This window comes from Cucurbita pepo, chromosome 9 (genome assembly GCF_057944985.1).
Source record: "Cucurbita pepo subsp. pepo isolate OVF chromosome 9, ASM5794498v1, whole genome shotgun sequence".
In the NCBI taxonomy this organism is placed as follows: Eukaryota; Viridiplantae; Streptophyta; class Magnoliopsida; order Cucurbitales; family Cucurbitaceae; genus Cucurbita; species Cucurbita pepo.
The window spans coordinates 2,543,725-2,557,665 of record NC_141806.1 but is presented as its reverse complement, the minus strand read 5'-3'; the positions used below and the strand labels follow the sequence as shown (position 1 = coordinate 2,557,665).

At 36.6% G+C, this 13,941-nt stretch overlaps 3 protein-coding genes across 3 annotated transcripts; all 3 read left to right on the top strand.

Moving 5' to 3' along the window:
* The first annotated feature begins 4,505 nt into the window (after positions 1–4,505).
* On the top strand, positions 4,506–7,599 carry LOC111801921 (phenylalanine ammonia-lyase). Its single transcript, XM_023686156.2, has 2 exons — positions 4,506–4,987; positions 5,666–7,599. Exons 1-2 carry the CDS (start codon positions 4,572–4,574, stop codon positions 7,413–7,415), a joined length of 2,166 nt encoding a protein of 721 aa, XP_023541924.2. The 5' UTR covers positions 4,506–4,571; the 3' UTR covers positions 7,416–7,599.
* Positions 7,600–8,614: 1,015 nt separating this feature from the next.
* LOC111785819 (GCN5-related N-acetyltransferase 8-like) lies at positions 8,615–9,565 on the top strand. The gene has a single exon (XM_023666200.2). The coding sequence runs from the start codon at positions 8,703–8,705 to the stop codon at positions 9,408–9,410; it is 708 nt and encodes a 235-aa protein (XP_023521968.1). The 5' UTR covers positions 8,615–8,702; the 3' UTR covers positions 9,411–9,565.
* A 2,593-nt stretch (positions 9,566–12,158) lies between these two features.
* On the top strand, positions 12,159–13,873 carry LOC111801923 (lysM domain receptor-like kinase 3). Its single transcript, XM_023686159.2, has one exon. The coding sequence runs from the start codon at positions 12,333–12,335 to the stop codon at positions 13,620–13,622; it is 1,290 nt and encodes a 429-aa protein (XP_023541927.2). The 5' UTR covers positions 12,159–12,332; the 3' UTR covers positions 13,623–13,873.
* The last annotated feature ends 68 nt before the right edge of the window (positions 13,874–13,941 follow it).

Sequence of the window (13,941 nt, the reverse complement as noted above, 5' to 3'; positions counted from 1 at the left end):
GTAGTGTATTTTAATTTTTTTTTTTAAATGGGAGAATATTAATGAAACTTTTGACATAAAAATATTTTTGAAATAAAGTAACTTTTAAATTAAATAAATATATTTTATAGATTTTTTTTTTTTTTTTTAAGTTTAAAGGTATAATTAATTTAGCAAAATTCTATATTTAATTTTGGAAAGGGCAAAAACCACATTTAAATTTCAACTTTGAAATTAATTAATTATTTCCTATTTTAGAAATTTGTTGCAATTAGAATATTAAATAATTAAAAATATATAAATTTTATTTTAAAGATTTGGATACCTTAAATGCATTTTCTCCTTAATTTAAAATTTTAAGTCTTATCAAATTAAATTTAATGCGTAAAGAAAATATTAATTAATTATAATTGTTAGTCATTATTTCAAAATTAATTTTACTAGGTTATTGTGGATTTAGTCAATTTTAAAAAAATAATAAATAAAGTGAGTAAATTTAATTAAAGGATTCATAAGTCAAATTGATATTAATTCATGTGTTTGATTTATTTAATTTTATTCTTCCATATAAATATCCTTTATTTTTTTACAATAATTACGTCCGTAGTTATTGTCCAGTTTAGTCTGTTACGTAACGTTGTCAGTCTCACCATTTTAAAACACGTAAGAGAGGTTTTCACACTTTTATGAGGAAAGTTTCGTTCTTCTCTCGAACCAACGTGAAATCTTATAATCTACGATGTTTCTTTACGGGTCCTTGTTTGCCTATTATGGTTTAGGGTTTGAAAAAGGAAAGCCCATATGTACAAAAGGCCATTGAAGGAGACGGGGCTATGGTACCCAAATCTCACGTATTTAGATTGAGTTAGGTTTGTGACCCGAGCAATCTCAATAGAGTTCGTGACCTAACCTAAAGATAGAGGGTTGGGTTCTTGTCGGGTTATTTTTTTATTTAATAACTAAAATCTCATAAATTTCAAATATTAAATATTCATAAGCAAACGTCAAATATTCCTAAATTTTCGTAACAATTTTAAAAGTAGGGTAGAGTTCGGTTAAATTAGGTTGGAATCGTGTTTTTATGTTGGTGGAGTTGACCCAACAAAAAAATTTCAACTCGCTCATCTACTTAAAATTTTAAAATATTCAATCTAACCTTTATGGTTTGGGTTGAGTAGTGCGAGTTAATCTAATTAACGTGAACACGTACACAATAAAAAATCTTTTTTTAAGAATTTTCGAATTTCAAGAAGCACAGTTAGTCTCAATTAAGTCAATATAAACAAAGACGATGAACGCATTCACGACCACATTCTATCCTCTTACCAAACTCTACTTTTCTTTATAAGCGTGTACAAACATATGCATTTTAAGACTGTGAGGCTGATGGCGATATGTAACTGGCTAGACACCGAACAGGTGCCTCGCTGGCCCCCCAAGGGACATGGATTGTGAGAATTAGGGGTGTACATTCAACCCGACAACCCGGACCAACCAAATCCAAACTATAAGGGTTGAGTTGGGTCGATTAACATTTCGAGTAGCGTTGAGTTCATTTTTTTTTTTTTTTTGTTAACTTTTAATATATTTCATCTAAGATTGTATGCTAATAATTATAAATTGTGTATAAATAAAACTAAAAAAAAAAAATTGACAACTAAACCCAAGCCCAACCTGAAAATAGAGGAACAACTCAACCCAAACCCAACCCGAAAATAGAGGATTGGGTTGGGTTGTGAAAAGTTTCGATTGTGTTGGGTTACCAATCCAACCAACCCGAACTTTTGGGTTGGGTTAAAAAAATCTCCCAACCCAACCCGGACCATGTACACCCCTAGTGAGAATCCATCAATTGGGGAGGATAACAAATCATTCCTTATAAGGGCGATGAAGCATCTACCTAATAGACGCGTTTTAAGACTATGAACCTGATGACAATACGTAACGAGTCAGTCAAAGTCAAAGAAGATAATATTTGCTATTTTTTAGTACATTTATTATCTTATATAAAAAATTAATAATAATAATAATAATTCATCCAACCTTATGAAAACAATATAAAAATTAATGAAGTAGCTATAAAATTCTCAACTTTAATCCAAGGTTTCCAAATCAAGAAATTAAGTCGACGATGAACACATCCACGACATCATTCCATCCTCTTAACAAACCCTACACATCCACGACATCATTCCATCCTCTTAACAAACCCTACTTTTTCAATTCGAAGATCATAAATGTATAGCTATTAAAATAACAACAAAACATTACCGAAAATTGAATCATCCTATACAAACAATCACGTGATGCTTGCTAGCGGGCGACACATTATTATTATTATTATTATTATTTTCTAATAATAATATCATTTAATTATTTGAGTCTTGAATGTTTCAAAAATGATAAATGAGCTGTTATCCTACTCACACATGTTTTTTCTTTTCACACACACATAGAGAGATTTCCAAAAATCCTAATAAAATTTAAGCAATTGACTTTAGTGGGTTTGGTGAGAAATTTTCTAATGTTTTTGGTAGGTGAAGAAATTATTTTTATCATTTTAGAGAGAGAAATTATTTTAAATAATATTTCATTCCACTAAAAAAAAAAAAAAAACCTAATTTTATTTTCGATTTTAAATAATGTTTTTGTTCTGGGTTTTCCCTCGTGGTTTCGAAACGCGTCTATTATGGAGAGACTCAAGTCCTACTCCAAGCAGTGTCTCGCACTGTCCGATGACTGACTATGATACCATCTGTAACAACTCAAGCCTACCGCTAGTAGATATTGTCATCTACTATGAAGAGGGTCTAGCCCTATTCCGAGTAGTGTCTCGCACTATCCGATGACTGATTATGATACCATTTATAACAACTCAAGCCTACCGCTAGTAGATATTGTCGTCTACTATGAAAAGGGTCTAGTCGTATTCCGAGCAGTGTCTCGCACTGTCCGATGACTGACTATGATACCATTTGTAACAACTCAAGCCTACCACTAGTAGATATTGTCGTCTACTATGAAGAGGGTCTAGCCCTATTCCAAGCAGTGTCTCGCACTATCCGATGACTGACTATGATATCATTTGTAACAACTCAAGCCTACAGCTAGTAGATATTTTTTTTTTTTTTAGTTTTCCCTTCAAAGTTTTTAAAATGCATCTATTAGCAGAGGTTTCTACTCATTATAATATCAAAATTCAAAATTTTTTGGAAATAATCTGTTAGGGAGAGATTTTAAAACAATATTTTTTTCTTTTATTTTTTATTTATAAAAATAAAAAGTGTTAATTCTAATTTTAAAATTTTAAAGTACGAAAATTTAAGAGTATTTTTTAGATAAATACTTTTATTAATTTAACTTTAAAAAAAAAAAAAAAAAATCCAACCATATAACAGGAAATAAATTAATTATACAACTAACTCATAAAATGACTATTAATCAAAATGATCAAATGAAACCAAAAACAAAAATTTGTTATTTTTTTATAATGAGCATTAATGAAGTTCGTTGAAACGGTAAACTCTTCACCTAGGCACACAAATTAATATTTTCATTCATTGTTTTTATTTTTAAGCAAAAATTATCTTTTTTCAAAAAAAAAAAAAAATTGAGACATGTTTTTACACTCCGTTAAGTTGTTCGAATTACTACGACATCGTCGAGGTAAAATTGAGAGTGAAGGACTAGTAGAGCTTCGTATCTTAAACTTGGATCGAGAATAAAAAAAAAGAAGTTTCAAATCTGTCACGTAAAAAAAAAAAAAAAAACCTTTGATAAAGATTTCATTTTATTTAACGGAAAAATCCGAGTTTACAGTAATTTTTAATTTCATTATGAGGATGACTAAAATTTAATAAAAATTAATACATATATTCAATAAATAAAAAGTCAAATAATTTTATTATCAAACAATTTTTTTATTAAAAAAAAAAATCAATTAACTATTAATACCAAAATTTAAAAATAACCCAAATTCTAAAAATGTAACATTAATTATCTTAATTTTTTAAAAATTAAAATAATTAAAAATAGACCATTTTTATTCATATATTATTAATAATTTTTTTATATGAATTAAGGATATTAACGAATATTTATTATTAAAAACACAATATTAATAATAATGATATTTTTTAATTTAATTTTTTTAAAAAAGTCGGTGTTTTGTTTAATTTTTTAAATTAAACTTTTAAAAATTTAAATTTATTTTATTTTTATTAATATGGCATCAAAATTATTAAAATGGTCTAAAATATTTATTTTGAAATTATAAAAAAAAAAAAAAAAAAAAAATTGACCTTAATTATATTTAGCAAAGCAAGGTCGGCATGTCAGATACGGCTACTTCACCCACCTTCTTTTTCCCCTCCCACTAAGCGCGCTTATACACCAAACACCATATCGCCACGTGTCGAAATCTCCTCCCCCACACTGATCGGACGGTCACAATCAGTTCTCAACTAACCCATCGGCTAACCCCACCCGACCATCAATTACTCTCTCTATAAAACGCCGCAGAATTCTGGTAACCCAATCAAATCCCTCCGATCAAAATTTCTCTCCCATTTCTCTACTCTCCGCCGCTTTCCATGGCGCTCAATCACCAAAACGGCACCACCACCGCCGCCGCCGCCACATTGAACCTTTGTTACACCAACGGCGACTCTTATTCCGACCCGTTAAACTGGGGTGCGGCGGCGGAGGCGATGAAAGGAAGCCATTTGGATTTAGTGACAAAGATGGTGGAGGAGTATCGAAACCCGGTGGTCCGGCTTGGTGGTGAGAGCTTGACTATTGCTCAAGTTGCCGCCATTGCCAACGCCGCCGGCGGGAATGTCACGGTGGCGCTGGCGGAGGAGAGCCGAGCCAGGGTCAAGGCCAGCAGCGATTGGGTGATGGAGAGTATGAATAAAGGAACCGATAGCTACGGCGTCACCACCGGCTTCGGTGCAACCTCCCATCGGAGAACTCGACAGGGCGGAGCTCTTCAACGAGAACTTATTAGGTCGGTAATTAATTTTAATATAAATTATAAACTTAAATTTAAAATTTTATTTAATTTTATCTATTTATTTTTTTATAAGGTAAGTAGTTATTATTAGGTATCTCAAGCTTTTTATATAATTTATGAAATATAATGTTTAAAAAAATCAATTATTTATATAATTTATGTTTTTTTTATTTATTTTTAAATAAAAAAAAAAGGAGATTGTGGTTGGTAAAATTTCCGAATTTTGTAAATAATAAAAAATAATTTTAAAAAATATATAATTTTTAATAGATTAATGAACTTTGTGGTAGGTAAAGGCCAACTTGGAAATAAAAAATAATAAATTTTGAAGTCTTTATATTATACTTAAAATAATAATAATAATAAATAAATAAATAAAAAGAATATCGTGGATCATTAAAATCTCAATAATTTAATTTAAATTTATGATTTTGTGTAGATATAAAGCATTCGATTATTTGTATAATTGACATTTTATTTTTTATTTTTGATTGAAAATGACTCAAATTATTTGACCAATTAAATTCTGACTTTATTTTTAAAAAATAAAATCGTTGATTTATTCAATCTTCATTCAATTTGTTGAGTTGCATATATCTAATTAATTTCATTAATTTATTTGATAATCATTTAATTTTAATTGTTTGACATTTTTTTTGTTTCCTTTCACAGGTTTTTGAACGCCGGAATCTTTGGCACCGGCGCAGAATCTTCTCATAAACTGCCACCGGCGGCGACAAGAGCCGCCATGTTAGTAAGAATCAACACTCTATTACAGGGCTATTCCGGCATTAGATTCGAGGTTTTGGAAGCCATAGCCAAGTTTCTAAACCATAACATTACTCCATGTTTACCACTAAGAGGAACCATAACAGCCTCAGGCGATCTAGTTCCTCTGTCTTACATAGCTGCCCTCTTAATCGGACGACCAAATTCCAAAGCTGTCGGACCTTCCGGCGAGCTCATTAACCCATCCAAAGCCTTCGAGCTAGCCGGAATCCATGGTGGGTTCTTCGAATTACAGCCTAAAGAAGGCCTCGCGCTTGTCAATGGCACCGCCGTCGGGTCTGGCTTGGCGTCCATGGTGCTTTTCGAAGCTAACATTTTGGCTGTTTTGTCTGTCGTCTTGTCGGCTGTCTTCGCTGAAGTTATGCAAGGAAAGCCCGAATTCACCGACCATTTAACGCATAAATTGAAACATCATCCAGGACAAATCGAAGCGGCGGCGGTAATGGAACATATATTATCCGGCAGCTCTTATGTAAAATCAGCTCAAAAACAGCACGAAATCGACCCATTACAGAAGCCAAAACAAGACAGATATGCATTAAGAACATCCCCACAATGGCTCGGGCCACAAATTGAGGTCATCCGAGCTGCAACGAAGATGATCGAGAGAGAAATCAACTCAGTAAACGACAACCCATTAATCGATGTGTCAAGAAACAGAGCATTACATGGAGGGAATTTCCAAGGGACACCCATTGGAGTATCAATGGACAACACAAGATTAGCCACAGCTTCAATTGGTAAGCTCATGTTTGCTCAATTCTCAGAGCTGGTAAACGATTTCTACAACAATGGGTTACCTTCAAATCTCTCAGCAAGTCGTAATCCCAGCTTGGATTATGGATTCAAAGGAGCTGAAATCGCCATGGCATCGTATTGCTCTGAGCTTCAATTCTTAGCTAACCCTGTCACCAACCATGTCCAAAGCGCCGAGCAACACAACCAAGATGTAAACTCATTGGGATTGATATCATCCAGAAAAACAGAGGAGGCCGTGGAGATATTGAAGCTGATGTCCACTACTTTCTTGGTAGCCCTTTGCCAAGCTATTGATTTGAGACACTTGGAGGAGAATTTGAAGAACACAGTGAAGAACACAATCAGTCAAGTAGTGAAGAAAGTTCTAATCACTAAGTATAATGGCGAGCTTCATCCGATTCGATTCAGTGAAAAACATCTGCTTCAAGTGGTTGATCGAGAACAGATATTCAGTTATATTGATGATCCTTGCAGTGGTACATACCCATTAATGGAGAAGCTAAGACAAGTTCTTGTGGATCAAGCTTTGAGGAATGGGGAGAAAGAACAAGCTATGAACACTTCGATTTTTCATAAGATTGGAGAATTTGAGGAAGAACTAAGAACACTACTGCCAAAAGAGGTAGAACATACAAGAATTCAATTTGAAAACGAAAACTCGACGATTCCGAATCAAATCAAGGAATGTAGATCATACCCATTGTATAAGTTTGTGAGAGAAGGATTGGGGACGAGTTTATTAACAGGGGAAGAAATCAAATCTCCTGGGGAAGAATTTGATAAGGTGTTCTTAGCTATTTCAGGTGGGAAGTTGATTGATCCGATGTTGGAGTGTTTGAAAGGGTGGAATGGTGTTCCTCTACCTATCAACTAGATGGTTTGATTTATGATTTTGTTGTTGTTTTGATTTGTGTTTGTTCGTGTTTGTGTAATAGGAACCACAAAATTGGGTTATGTTCGGGAGCGAGCAAAGTAGCTCGATTGATAGTTGTGTTTATATGTAATGTAAGAAGGAAATAACGACGGGTTTAAACGAATTGAATCGAACTCTTGGTTTACTACTCGATCTACCTCGATTACGTCCTTTTTCATTTGAATAGGAGATTGACCGAGTATGAATATAATAGTAAATCACTTTGGCTCTTCCTTCAAATTTAGGGGTTCTGGAATGGAAACGGTACGACGAAGTCATGTCTTGGCTTGGTGATTACCTTTCTTGAGCCCATCAAGGAGCTCAAGAGCTAATGAGTAGCCTAACCTACTGAGCTCGGTTCTAACTGAGTCCAGGCGTCTACTTGTCACTAGCAAAATCTTTGCTTTTGAATTTATAAAAAATAAATAGGAGTTTAGGTCGGATTGTCAAAGGTTAAAGCAACGAGTTTTGGTCTAGTTAGTCAGATGTTCTGGTTGATTCACTGAGACAAGTCAAGAAAAGTAAAAAGAAAGAAAAGTACGAATGATGACACAAAAGGAAGGATGAAAGGTACCACAACTCACCTCCACCTAGCTTTGAAGTGTCGGCTGTGATAGAAGCAATTGGAGGTGAGTGATTCTCGAGCCATGCCCTAGTCGTAAAGCATCTCTAATCGAGTTCGGCCTCCTATTTCGTCCACTGAAAAATTAAGTGTATATTAGAGATGTCTGTTTAACTCGGGCTGTCACTCCAAATAAAGTGGAGAAACATTCTTTAAACCAGGAACGAGTGAGGGATTAGATAGAGATTTCTCCCTATTAGCTATACGGGTAAAGAGTTTATATTCTCGTCCCTATCCTGGCCCCGACCCTTCCCCCACTATATATAATCAAAACTAAGACACAAATAAAGGGATGGAAATTGAAATAAGAGACGGGGACAGAAACGTAGACAAAGAAGGCTTCCCTGTCCTCCCCGAAATCAAAATTGTATTTAAAAAATGCATAAATAATTATTTATATTATTTTAATTTGGTAGAAATATGGATAAAAGGTTTACTGAACGAGTGACTCAGCTAGTATCTAGAAATTTCCTGATCATTATTGTGGAAAAGACATATTTACCCTTCTCAAAGTGCTTAAAATCAAATCTGCGAGGATACAACTTCCTCATCGCTCAAGAAAACCGCTTCTTCGATATTTCTGCAACTTCACTCAGTCCGATCGGCTTTCCGTCGCTTCACCGATAATGGCCGCCGCTGCTCCTCCGCCGGCTCCGACTCCAACGCCAACGCCGCCCAACACAGTTCCGGCGGGTTCTACTCCAATCGGTCACCCTCTGTTCTCACGAGTTCGTCTTGCTACCCCTTCCGACGTCCCTCACATTCACAAACTCATCCACCAAATGGCCGTCTTCGAACGCTTAACCCATCTCTTCTCCGCCACCGAATCTGCTCTCTCCGCCAATCTCTTCTCCGATCCGCCGTTCCGATCGTTCACCATTTTCATCCTCGAAGTTTCCCCTAAACCCTTCCCCGAAAACTCCCCTCATAACGCTAACCCTAACTACACCCCCGTCGTTCACATCATCAATTCTGATCTCCCTGTGGAAGATCCAGAACGGGAGATTTTCAAATCGGAAGATGAAAACATCGCGGTTGCTGGATTTGTTCTATTTTTCCCCAATTTTTCATCCTTCTTGGCGAAGCCAGGTTTCTATATAGAAGATATCTTCGTGAGAGAGTGCTACCGGAGGAAGGGTTTGGGGAAAATATTGCTGTCGGCGGTGGCGAAACAGGCGGTGAAAATGGATTACGGGAGAGTGGAGTGGGTGGTGCTTGATTGGAATACAAACGCAATCCAATTTTACGAGGAAATGGGTGCGCAAATCTTGCCGGAGTGGAGAATCTGTCGACTCACCGGCGATGCGCTTCAGGTTTATGGAAATACTAACTGAAACTAATGGAGTTTTCACTATTTCTTTACGCGTTTTGTAGCTTTTTCATTTCACTTGAAGAATCTGGAGAGAATTGCTTATGCAATTCCCATTAGGGTGTCGTCTTATCAGTGTATGGTTTTTAAGTTAATGTTAATCTCTGAAGTTTTTGATCATGATCTGCAGTGTTCATCTTCATTTTCTGCCATTTTCATGAACATTATTCTGCTTAATTCTGAATCTGATGTGGGTTTGTTTTAGAATCTCTAATTTGACTTAGAAATGAAGAATGATAAAGGTTCTGAACTGTGTGCTTTTTGACTTAATTGTGAACCCATTATTGATAATTGCTTGACACTGTGGCTCTGATTCTTAAAAATGTTATGACCCGTTGCTTCTTCTTCCTCGTTCCAAATGGTTTAAAGGTCCTATTGGTTAGCTCGTAAGGATTTGGATTGTGTATTGCGTTGACCGGATAAATGGGGTCCCGGGACGGGATTGTGTATTGCGTCGACCGGATAAATGGGGTCCCAGGACGGGATTGTGTATTGCGTCGACCGGATAAATGGGACCCGGGGACGGGATTGTGTATTGCGTCGACCGGATAAATGGGACCCGGGGACGGGATTGTGTATTGCGTCGACCGGATAAATGGGACCCGGGGACGGGATTGTGTATTGCGTCGACCGGATAAATGGGACCCGGGGTCGGGATTGTGTATTGCGTCGACCGGATAAATGGGACCCGGGGTCGGGATTGTGTATTGCGTCGACCGGATAAATGGGACCCGGGGTCGGGATTGTGTATTGCGTCGACCGGATAAATGGGACCCGGGGTCGGGATTGTGTATTGCGTCGACCGGATAAATGGGACCCGGGGACGGGATTGTGTATTGCGTCGACCGGATAAATGGGACCCGGGGACGGGATTGTGTATTGCGTCGACCGGATAAATGGGACCCGGGGTCGGGATTGTGTATTGCGTCGACCGGATAAATGGGACCCGGGGTCGGGATTGTGTATTGCGTCGACCGGATAAATGGGACCCGGGGACGGGATTGTGTATTGCGTCGACCGGATAAATGGGACCCGGGGACGGGATTGTGTATTGCGTCGACCGGATAAATGGGACCCGGGGTCGGGATTGTGTATTGCGTCGACCGGATAAATGGGACCCGGGGTCGGGATTGTGTATTGCGTCGACCGGATAAATGGGACCCGGGGACAAGATTGTGTATTGCGTCGACCTGATAAATGGGACTCGGAGATGGAATTATGTATTATGTTGATTGGATGAATGGGATTTGGGGAAGGGACTATGTATTACATTGATTGGATGAATTGGATTCGGGGACGGGATTATGTATTATGTAGACCGGATAAATGGGAGTTGGGAACGAGATTATGTAGATCGAGAAATGGTAGACGGTGGGAATAAGAAATTTTTGTAGGGACGAGAAATGAAATAGGTGACGAAAATGAGTACGAGGATGGTTTTTTTATTATTAAAAAAAAAAAAAAACACAAGCATTATCAAACAAGATACGTGAATGGAAAGTATAGTGGGGTTAAGCTTTTGTTGTTCCTTGACGTATTGTATTTGGAGTGGGACATTCATGTTTTGTTTGGCAATAAAGCATAATGCAAGGGAATTAATAAACTTCATAAACTATATATTATATCTAAGTATAAATCTTGACCTTATGTTAAAAGGATAAAAGTGTTGTTTTATTTTTCAATGATTAATTCATATTTATCTTAGTCATATTAAATCATTAGTGGGTAAGCTATAATAAGGCCTACTTTTGAATTTGTGTTGAAACAGAATGTGGAAATAATTTTTAATCAGTTTATTTTTTATTTCATTTTTAAACTTCTTTATAATTCTAAACATTATAATTTAATTTTAAATAAATCTCAATTTACTCAATAAAAACTAATTCAAATATTAAATACTAAACAAAATTAAATGAATATCAAGCTTATAAAAAAGAAAATCATTTGTTTTTTTATTTTCGTCTAATAATGATTATAATAAGACTTTTTCATCCGAGTCCAAATGGTCAACATCAAAGTTGGATTAGTGGGAGAAGTTTGGTTTATAACATTAATCTTGTATTTTTCCCTATATATATATATATATATATATTTCAAACATTATATCATATAATATACATCATCATATTCCTCTTGTGTATAAACTTCTACAAAATATCTTCTACAATTATGTTTACCCTTTTTAATTTTTTGAAAAAAAATATATATTTTTTGTCAATTGCTTAATTTTTAAATTCAATAACGGTCTCACATTTATTTTTTCATAAAAAAAATATAATTTTTAATTATTATTATTTTGTTTTTTTTCATATCAATTAATGTCACTAAACAACTATTTGACTTTATTATTTCTAATTGATAAAAGACGTGTAGAATACTAAATATTTATTTATTTTTATTTAGTCCAAGAAATAAATAGATTATGTTTAATTTTAATTAATCTTTTAAATATTATGAATATTGAATTTTTCTAATATCCATGAAAATAGAGTATTTTTTTTTTTCAACATAAAAATAAATGTATGAAAATGCCTTTTCTTCTTAATTTCTTTTTAATTATAAATTAATCCCTGGAGGAATCAAAGGCTAACACACCCGCGTGGAATTGCCGGCGTAGAAAATTATCGGACGATTTTATTTTAATTTTTTTATTTATTTTCAAGAACCGTTTCTAAACTCGGCTCTTCGTCGTCGTTTTGGGGTTGTCTTCTCCGATTGACAGCGACATGACTGAAAGTATTCAATTTCTGTTGCAGACAAAACCCTAGATTACTCCACCGCCTGGATTTCCGCATTCTCAGACGCTCAATCTCGACGGCGACGGCGAAGACGACGCCGTTTCTGTCCTTATGTTTTCTGATCTTCGATTTCGTATTTCGTCACTCCGATGTGCAAATCTAAGAAAAGCACGGATGTGATCGAGCCCAAGAGCCCTAGATCTTCTCGCCATCAACGAACATCGAAATCCTTCGCTACTGCGTCGTCTTCGCATCCGGATCCGTCCAGTTCTGTGGATTTTGCGAGTTACAATGTCACCACTACGGATACGAAATCGAGTACTAAGAATTCGTCGAAATCTTCCGCTTCTAGTCGCGCTTCTCTTGCTAGTTTCAAGGAATCTCTTCCCGATAATCCTCTGATTTACGAGTTTTCTGAGATTCGTTCTGCAACGAACGGTTTCATCTCCAAACCGTTCTCTTCGTCTTCGTCCGCCACTTCGTGGCGGTGCTCAATTAGGGGAAAAGACGTTATCGTCTTCCAGCGGAAATTGCTCCGCCCGATTGAGTTGCCGGAGTTGAAGCATCAGTTGTCTGTTATCTGCCGGAGCCACCATAACAATCTGGTGAAGCTACTCGGCGCGTCGATTTCGGGGAATTATATTTATTTGGTGTACGAATTTATCGCTGGAGCAAGTCTCGCAGAATGTCTTCGCAATCCGAGGAACCCTAATTTTACCGTCCTTTCGACCTGGATTTCTCGGATGCAGATTGCCGCCGATTTGGCGCACGGACTCGATTACATCCACCATTGCTCTGGATTGGACATGAAATTCATCCACAATCACATCAAGAGCTCCAGCATTGTAATAACCGATGAAACCCTAACTCCGAAAATTTGCCATTTCGGCGCCGCGGAGCTCTGCGGCGAGTTGGCTATGGTGGAGGAGGAGGAAGAAGGAGACGAATTAGAGATTACGACATACAGGCAACCAAAGCGGTCGAATAGTAAGAAGATGAAATTGGAAGGGACGAGAGGGTATATAGCGCCGGAGATGATGGCGAACGGGACGATGAGCCAGAAAATCGACGTTTACGCGTTCGGAGTAGTGATTCTAGAACTGATCTCCGGCAACGAGGTGTTGAAATACACGTTCGAGGAGGGGAATCACGGCGGATATGTGAGAGTGAGTGTAATAGAGACAGCGAGAAAGGCGGTGGAAAGTGGGGTCGGTGGGGTTCGGACATGGGTGGATCGGAGATTGAAGGATTCTTTTCCGATGGAGGTGGCGGAGAAGATGGTGGTTATCGGGTTGGAATGTGTGGAGGAGGACCCGGATAAGCGGCCGGATATCGGTCGGGTTGCCGTGAAGATATCGAAGCTGTTTCTGGAATCGAGGCGGTGGGCTGAGAGCATTGGGAAGCCTGTCGACATGTCGGCTTCGTTTGCTCCTCGGTGAAAGCATGACAGGGGAATGTGAGACGACAGTCGGCACACACTGTACATCAATTTTTTTTTTTCTTTTTGGTAATTCTTCTTAATTAAATTTAATTTCCGCTATTTTTTTTGGGGTCAGAGTTTAATTTTTAATATAATTTTGGAGAGATTTTAATTTTTTTCTGGGCGACATTATGTGCATAATATTAGTATGACATGAATTCTTTATATATCTGCCCAGAAATAAACGGGTTCCTTCAAAGTTTATTATTATTTTATCTCTTATAAATTATATTTATTTTTTTAGACAAGCTCCCAAATTTTGGCTGTGATTCTGTGAT

Excerpts from the sequence above, each read along its gene's own strand:
- LOC111785819 (XM_023666200.2), top strand. The coding sequence starts at position 8,703 with ATGGCCGCCGCTGCTCCTCCGCCGGCTCCGACTCCAACGCCAACGCCG.
- LOC111801923 (XM_023686159.2), top strand. The coding sequence starts at position 12,333 with ATGTGCAAATCTAAGAAAAGCACGGATGTGATCGAGCCCAAGAGCCCT.
- LOC111801921 (XM_023686156.2), top strand. The coding sequence starts at position 4,572 with ATGGCGCTCAATCACCAAAACGGCACCACCACCGCCGCCGCCGCCACA. Across the intron at positions 4,988-5,665 it reads CTTCAACGAGAACTTATTAG|GTTTTTGAACGCCGGAATCT; the intron begins GTCGGTAATTAA and ends TTCCTTTCACAG.